At 45.9% G+C, this 8,453-nt stretch overlaps 2 protein-coding genes across 2 annotated transcripts; one reads left to right on the top strand and one right to left on the bottom strand.

Moving 5' to 3' along the window:
• Window positions 1-1,167: 1,167 nt before the first annotated feature.
• On the bottom strand, window positions 1,168-2,522 carry LOC116801752. The gene is given in 4 exon segments (XM_032723039.1): window positions 1,168-1,847; window positions 2,060-2,138; window positions 2,141-2,402; window positions 2,458-2,522. Coding segments are annotated over 3 exon segments (366 nt in total). The 3' UTR covers window positions 1,168-1,847; window positions 2,060-2,099.
• A 703-nt stretch (window positions 2,523-3,225) lies between these two features.
• On the top strand, window positions 3,226-7,109 carry LOC6612683 (M-phase inducer phosphatase). Its single transcript, XM_032721978.1, has 2 exons — window positions 3,226-4,082; window positions 4,969-7,109. The coding sequence occupies exons 1-2, from the start codon at window positions 4,027-4,029 to the stop codon at window positions 6,350-6,352; spliced, it is 1,440 nt and encodes a 479-aa protein (XP_032577869.1). The 5' UTR covers window positions 3,226-4,026; the 3' UTR covers window positions 6,353-7,109.
• Window positions 7,110-8,453: the final 1,344 nt, after the last annotated feature.

Raw genomic sequence — 8,453 nt, 5'->3', positions numbered from 1 at the left:
TCACATTTAAACTCTGATCCCGGCAATTGATTGTCCGCGAGAGAGCTTCATTTCGCGGACAACGGACAATGGGCGGCATGTATAGTATATGGGTGTGCGTTCTCTAACATCGAAATGAATTGCTTATTTTGACATTTATTAAAGCTTTAAATAAAATTTATGCAGAGAATCAATTAGTGGGGCCAGCCATAAAGGCAAGTGAGATGAAAAATGAAAGAAGAACGGCACGCAACGGCGGAAAGTCAAGTAACGAAATGTATCTCGAAGATACAATATTTCTCACAATCGGCTTGTAGACGAGGAAAACGAACAGAACGCGACTTAAAAAACACATATAACAAAAAGGCAAGAAGACAAAATCACGGCCAAAGGAGAAGGCAGCGAAAGATAAACAGAATGCGGATCGATTGGACTCCTCTGCGCCCCCTCTCTTTCGCACTAAAACGAGTCCTTCGCACAAATACACACACTAGTACGAAAAGGTTTTGGCGCAAAAACAAAAAATCCCAAGTAAGCAAGGCTATTCCCTGCGCTTCACCTACTTCTTCGGCAGCGGCAGCGCTGCACTTCTCTGCCTCTTTCCCTCTCTCTTTCTGCTGAGAAATCTCAGCGCCGCGCCTCCTTCGTCCTTACTCCTGCCCCCACCTCCTCGCTGCTCACTCTCCTCTCCCTCTTTCTTCCTCAGCTCGTGTTCTGGAATTTCCGCGCGCACGTTGTGAACGCTCCTTCTATCCTTCCCCACCCCCTCCTACATTCCCCTTCCCCCTTCGCGCACACACACACAGCAGGACTAATTCGGCCTCCCTGCTGTTCATATCCTTCGCTCCTGGCCCCGATCAGCTGATCGAACATATGAGAGAGGGAACCGCTATCCCTGTCTAACTGTTTCTTCGTCCTGCGTTCTAATCAGTATCTGCCTGCGCACCTCTTCTCTACTCCTCTTCCTTTCGCACCTTATGTACACAAACCATTGCCCCTGCGATTTGGTAGGGGAAAGGGCATGAGTAGGGGAATCTAACACTACATATCATATATAGGGATCATTTAAAAATTGCATACAAGAACATTTTAATAAAAGTTAAAAGAATTGAGAAGATACATTTTATAGTAAATGCAAAATGGATAGTATGCACTTACCAGGATGTACTATGCAGATTTATCTGAAATAAATGAATAGTTTTATTATAAATAAATTGCATTTCAATAAGTTTTAGGGGGACGTTGAAAAGTTGCTCTTTTTGTATCTCTCACCTAGACATCCGATCGCTGGCTCCTCTTTGCGCCTCTTTCTAATTGCGTTGCATTGTCTACCACACACACACACACGCGCGAAAGCTGGGACCGCCCAGCCTTTAACCCATGCCTGCCCACCGCACCACCCTTAACCCTTTTGGCAGTGATTTGCGAAAAGCGCGCGCGCACAAAAGTATCTCAAACGCTTTTTTCGCACACTTTGCAGGCATTTTAATGCACAGACGACCGAGTAAAAAACAAAAAAAAAATAAAATAAGAGCCGATGCTCAAAGCTCACTTCTTGGAATTTCGATTTACAATTTAGCTCTTCACTTTTTGCTGGTCCTGTGATTTTTTTTGTTCGTTATGCTGTTTTTGAGGTCCCCCGCTATTGTTGTGCCCCATTCCCATTTCCATTCACATTGTTGCTGCAATTTCTTTCTCCGCAGCCTATTCTCATTCTTTATCAAATTTACCCACTCACACACACGCACACACACGTGTGTGTGAGTGTGCTTTTGCATATGCTTTTGATTCCCGCTTCCTCCGCTTTGCCCTTTTTCTGGAGCCCGGCGATATCACGGTGGTATTATCTGAAATCCATAATTGCGAGGCTATAATTGGAAAGAATAAAAACATGAAAACGGGATAAGAATTCGGAGAACATACTTATGCAAAAAACTTATCTATAATTAGAAATAATGTAAGTAACAATGAGAATAGACGAACAACTCGTTGGTTTGTGTAGTTTCCAGCAAACATCGATTTCGAAACCTTTTAAATAGTAGTAATGCGTGCGTTCGCAGTAAAATTATGATTTACTTACCTCTAATAAATCTAATTGGCCCCACTGTGCGCACGGATCGCTATGAATGAGATTGGTTCTGAGCTTTTTCCTTCCTTTTTCCCCTATGCGCTTTTTTAACTTGTTCAAAACCACTTTATGATTTCTGCGTCCTTCTCGTCGTTTTGTGCTGGTTGTTTTCCATAAAGATGATCCTCTCGGCTCTTCCTGCAGCAACAACAAAAGCTGGCCAAAGGAATTCAGCGGAATGAAACCGTAGCTCATTTGGTGGCTTCGCCTGTGGTTGCTCCCGAAATCGAAATCATTTACGTTCGTCTGCGATTCAAGCGGTGTGAATGATATGGCCTGGTTGCACTGGCCTGTCCTTCATTTGTTTGCCGCGGACCTTACAAAAACACACTCGAACTGCACAGCACAACCCATGGGTGTTCACATCCCCCCTCGTGAGCCCCTTGGATCCTCCAGAATGACTCCCGCAGGGCATCGGCGCATATGTAACTCGATTTTTGCTTTAACTTTGCCGCGATTGCACACAAACGATGGGCTACAGTGGAGCCTCGGCGAGGGCAAGCATTCTGAGCTTCATTCACATTATCGATTATTTGTTATTTCGTTTGGCTGACATCATGATTTACCACGTGTTTGCTACTTTTGCTTAAGATCTGTGTTTGTACGGATTCTCATAAAGCCCACACGGGTTCATCTTGTAGAGTGCTACCTGTGAATGGAGATCTCTGTGGCTGGAAGCTTTGCTCATTTAACGACATTGGCGTCTACGTCTGCAGAACACAAAGGAGCCACGCCCCCTCCGCGACCGCCCATCCCGCCGGTGCGGCGATCATATGACTGCTGCCACTACCTGCTGATATGTAGTTTCCAGAGAGGGGCGGTACGAGGGGGCACAGGGGGCAGCAGGAATGCGTGGATCTCACATTATTACCTGCAAACGACACAATCGATGCCGCCTTGAAATTCTGCTTAAAGATTCGCGCAGTTCTTCAGCGCTTCCTCTTCGCTTCTTGGGGCTCCACTCTATTTTCACGTTCGCTTCGGCTCCACTTCGGCTCCAATTGTGGCGACTTCGGCTCCACTTCGGCGGTACGCGTCGCGGTATAAAAGCTCGCGCGCCAAAATCAGTGGCCTCCATAGAGCTGGCGACCACCAAGGCGCCAGATTCTCCTCGTTTCTCGGGACATTGGTATTCGGTGCAAGATTTTGCGATAGGGGAAAAACAGGGGAAAGGATTCTACCTGTTGCCGGCACTTTAGCGCTCCACAAGAGCAGAGATTTCCAAAACCGAGTCCATATGATCCTGATTCTCCCATTTTCCCAGTTTTCCTTTTCGCATCGCACATGGCCCCGTTATGTGTGTTGGTTTCGCTCGTTGCCCGTCTCCCTTCCTCTTCTATTGGCCTTTCTGGGAAGGATAGGAAGGAATGGATAGGAAAGGAAGGCAAAGGAAAGGAGCTGAGAACCAAGAGCTAAGAGAGAAGCAGAGAGAACGAAAAACGCGCGCCATCTCGCTCGCGCCCATTGGCTCATCAGCTGATCGTGCCCGGCCGGGGTGCGGTTATAAAAACCAGCTGCTCGGCATATCCAGCACATTCGTTCTCAGTTCGTCGTCGAGTCAACAGCTCTTCTTGTTCAGTCTTTCGGTTCCTCGTTCGGTGAATTGAGATTGTGCGGTTCAAATTATTGACAAAAAGAAAAACCTCGCACAACCACACACCGAAATACAAAACAAAAAAAATCATGCTCAAACGGACACATTAACAAAAAAAAACAAACAAACTAAATTAACTAAAATGCAATACTAGCCAAAAACCAAGGACTACCTTCCAAAATTCTTAACAAACTGTAAATGAGTGCAGAGTGACCAAGAACAAATTGTGTTTTAGCAATTTCTTCGGCTTCAGACTCGCCAGCAAAATCGAACATCTTCGTCTCTTCGAAGCAACCAACGCAACACAACACAAAAAACCAACAAAATGCTGTGGGAAACCATTGTGGAGGAAAACAACTGCAGCATGGATTGCAATATCAGGTAATTATACCATACCGCCCAAGGATTAGCAACAGCAAACCCCTTTTGCACCAGGAATACCAGTTGAAAATACGCGATAAAAAGTGCAAGTTCAAGAGCAACAGCAACAACAGCAAAGCAAAAAAAAAAGAAACAAAAAACAGAAATGTAAACGATGGGGCCAACAAAAGTAAGAGTTCTTTTTATCACGCTCGGCACGTTTGCTTTTTGCCCGATTTTTATTTTGGCGCTCAGCTGTTGTTTTGTTGCTCGCTTGCCGTTTTTCATTCATTAAACCGGCTTCCGCGAGGCTCCAAAAAAAAAGCAGCAGCAAAAAATGCTTTTTGTCCGTCGTCCGTCAGTCAGTCATTTTTTTTGCTTTTTTTTCCTTTTTTCCTCGTGTTCTTTGCGGTTTTTTGTTGTATTATCGCTGCGCTTGCGTGACGTGTGACCCAAAAGCAAAAAGTCAAGCAGAAAAGCAGATGCAAGCGAAAAGCAAAAGGGAATTCCATTTGGAGTACCGCTAATGCTTAAGTGGAATCAAGAAGAAGAAGAGGGTCCGTCGCGTTTCTAGGGAATTCTCTAAAAAGTATATAAAAAATAGTTTACAATATCAATGATATCGTGTGAGCAAGTCGCATCCCACAAATTCCAGTTTTCGAAGCAACATTAAAGTAAATTTCTAGTTCAGCTCCCTCTTCCCCCAATTACAACAACCCCTCTGTATTTTCTCGGGTATTTTTGTTGTTTTTACACCACCAACGCCACCACCACCACCACGTTTGTCAGTATTTTTAGCTGGGTTTATTGACCCGCTCTTGCGAGAGTTTAGGGAAGCAAAAGCAGCTCTCTTCCTCGATGCCGAACAGTTGACTAATCCTCCCCCTCTCTGTGTTTGCTCTTGCAGTAATAACACCAGCAGTTCGAGTAGCATCAACAAAATGAGTGGATCTCGTCGTGCTCGCCGTTCCCTGGAACTGATGAGCATGGACCAGGAGGAGCTGTCGTTCTACGACGACGACACTGTGCCCCAGGATCAGCAGCGCTCGGCCAGTCCGGAGCTGATGGGTCTGCTCTCGCCGGAGGGCTCGCCCCAGCGCTTCCAGATCATCCGCCAGCCGAAGATTCTGCCAGCAATGGGAGTATCGAGTGACCACACGCCGGCGCGCAGCTTCCGCATCTTCAACAGCCTGTCCTCCACCTGCTCCATGGAGTCCTCCATGGACGATGAGTACATGGAGCTCTTCGAGATGGAGTCGCAGAGCCAACAGACCGCCCTGGGCTTCCCCAGTGGCCTCAACTCGCTGATCAGCGGCCAGATCAAGGAGCAGCCTGCAGCCAAGTCGCCAGCGGGTCTGTCCATGCGCCGCCCTTCGGTCAGAAGGTGCCTCAGCATGACGGAGAGCAACACCAACAGCACCACCACCCCACCACCAAAGACCCCAGAGACTGCCCGGGATTGCTTCAAGCGCCCGGAACCACCAGCATCGGCCAACTGCTCGCCCATCCAGAGCAAACGCCATCGCTGCGCCGCCGTTGAGAAGGAGAACTGCCCCGCACCCAGCCCACTCAGCCAGGTCACAATTGGCCACCCCCCTCCACTGAGGAAGTGCATGTCCCTGAACGACGCCGAGATCATGTCCGCCCTGGCCCGCTCCGAGAACCGCAACGAGCCCGAGCTGATCGGCGACTTCAGCAAAGCCTATGCCCTGCCCCTAATGGAGGGTCGTCATCGGGATCTGAAGAGCATCTCCAGCGAAACAGTGGCTCGCCTGTTGAAGGGCGAGTTCAGCGATAAGGTGGCCAGCTACCGCATCATCGACTGCCGCTACCCCTACGAATTCGAGGGCGGCCACATCGAGGGAGCCAAGAACCTGTACACCACCGAGCAGATCCTCGATGAGTTCCTCACCGTCCAACAGACTGAGCTGCAGCAGCAGCAGAACGCCGAATCGGGACCCAAGCGCAACATCATCATCTTCCACTGCGAGTTCTCCTCGGAGCGTGGACCGAAAATGTCCCGCTTCCTGCGGAATTTGGATCGCGAGAGGAATACCAACGCCTATCCGGCGTTGCACTATCCCGAGATCTATCTGCTGCACAACGGCTACAAGGAGTTCTTCGAGTCGCACGTTGAGCTGTGCGAACCCCATGCCTACCGCACCATGCTGGACCCCGCCTACAACGAGGCCTACCGCCACTTCCGCGCCAAGTCCAAGTCCTGGAACGGCGATGGCCTGGGCGGTGCCACCGGGCGGCTCAAGAAGTCGCGCTCGCGACTGATGCTGTAGGATGTGGGATTATCGTGCAGTTCGTTATCTAAGTTTGGGTGTTATCGTATTGTATATATAGACGTATAAGGTTATTTATTTCACGCTGCTTTTAAGTTGATTTTTGTTGATTTTCATTTGTTAATCCGTAGACTAAGTTTCTCGCACACGCAGACACACACCCGACACTCGCATTCATGCAAAACAGACAATTTCATTTGGAATTTAACGCTTTTGTTTAGTTATTATTGTTTTTATGGTTTCGGCTTTAGTTCAATTATTTAAGCACTCTAGTTCAAATTTTAAAGATAACCAACGAACAAGCAAAAGAAAAATGTGCATTATAATCTAAAAACGTGAGGAACCATGTCACTTAAATTTAAGAGGACGATCCCGAAATCAGACCCCTTAATCATTTGTAGATGATAAGCAGAACAAAAAATGGCTAAAAAGAAAAAAAAAAACAAAAACGAATATCTCACAAAAACAAACACGCTCATTAATTTCATCCCTAAAACTATATTTTTAAGAGCTAACGTTTAGAGTTGAAAGTTGAAAACTTCTGCTAGGTACAATTTACGCTTATTATTTGTTTATTTTTATGTAATCCGTAAACGAACAAGGCCCCGAAACGCAAATGCAAACAAGAAAACAAATATTTTACCATGTAATGATTATTATTTAAGCAAAGCTTATTTTTGCATCAAAAAAGGCAATATTATTGAACAAAGACCATCAATTTTATATATACTTAATACATGACGAAAAAGAACTGAAATTCCTGGAATTTTTATCTTTCAAATGACGCCAAATGCGCACTTTGTGCGGGATTTCGGTATTCTAAGGGTTTTCTCAGAATTAACGCTTTGAAATTGGCGCGCAAGGCGAGTAGTTGCACTTTGTATATGCTAGAGGGCGCTGTGTCCGTTGAAAGTGAGTATAACAGCGGCGACTTTTTGGCAGACTGTTATACGTAAGCTTGTATGTCACTTTATATTTCTTTAAATTAGAGATGGACACGTGATGATTTTTTGACATACGATATACAAAAACTCCTTTAAATTTGTTAACTTGTTTCTCCCAACAACTTTACTAATACTTTTCTATAAATTGAAGGCAAAACCTAACACTTTCCGAAAATCGGCTTATGATAATCGAATTTCACCCCAAAGCAGATTATTCTCGTTTATAGCTTATGTTCCAATTCACGTCCACACCCATTTCAATTTCTCCTTAAAACTATCAAATCTTTAATCCTCAAAAAAAGTGTGGATGAAAGCCAAACGAGGTTTGTGGCAATTAGCCAAAGGCAGTGCCCTAGCCACAGAAATATTTCGAGCTTCAGGCCAATTTCCATGCCAAATTAACCCTCTGAAGACTTATATGCAGTAAATATAATAAATTATAATAAGCTATTCAAATAATCAAAGTTGATTTGAAACAACAAGTAAATGTAGAAATAAAACTTTAGAAATTTGGTAAATACTTTAAAGGGTGACCCAAATATGGGGCTTTCCTCAAAGGGTTAACCCGATAAAGCCCCTCCTGTGAGCCCGCATGCTGCGTTTGTCTGTCCGTCTGTCTGTCTGTCCGTCTGCACTTGGTTTATCATGGTTTGTTTTTGCCACTTTTCGTGGCCCCTTATCTGCGGAGCTTCCGCCACGGGGAGTGGTCCAGAAGTGGGTGTGTTTCAGGTTGAGTGACTGGGTGAACTCTGGGGTCGAGTGGATGAAGTGCCCAGTGGCATACGAAATAGAAAGAAATGGGTTAATCAGCGCAATTAGGGTCAAAAACACGTAGTGACATCGCTGCGTATGTGTGCAGCGTGAATCAAAATTGCGCATACGCCGGGTAAGCCCTGCCATTATTTCATTGCAATCGCCCGCTGTGAGTTTCGTGTGGGTCACACATGTGCTTTTTTTTTTTTTTTCTTTTTTACCTCCTATGCTCTACGATAGAACCAGCATACTGAATCTGCGATTCTCTGCGCCGACGCAAAGCAGCGATTCAATCTCTAAGCCGTCGACGTTTCGTTGGCTCTCCAGTTCTCGGCTTTCGGCTTTTCCGTCTGTATGGGTGAGCGGTGTAACCACGGGCTAACGTATAAGATAAAGCGCCGTGC

This window comes from Drosophila sechellia, chromosome 3R (assembly GCF_004382195.2).
Source record: "Drosophila sechellia strain sech25 chromosome 3R, ASM438219v1, whole genome shotgun sequence".
NCBI classification, from domain to species: domain Eukaryota; kingdom Metazoa; phylum Arthropoda; class Insecta; order Diptera; family Drosophilidae; genus Drosophila; species Drosophila sechellia.
Note: the sequence above shows the minus strand (reverse complement) of the source record. Positions and strands in the feature narration are given on the sequence as shown.

Coding starts and splice junctions, on each gene's coding strand:
- LOC6612683 (XM_032721978.1), top strand. CDS start 4,027: ATGCTGTGGGAAACCATTGTGGAGGAAAACAACTGCAGCATGGATTGC. Junction 4,083..4,968: donor AGCATGGATTGCAATATCAG/GTAATTATACCA, acceptor TTGCTCTTGCAG/TAATAACACCAGCAGTTCGA.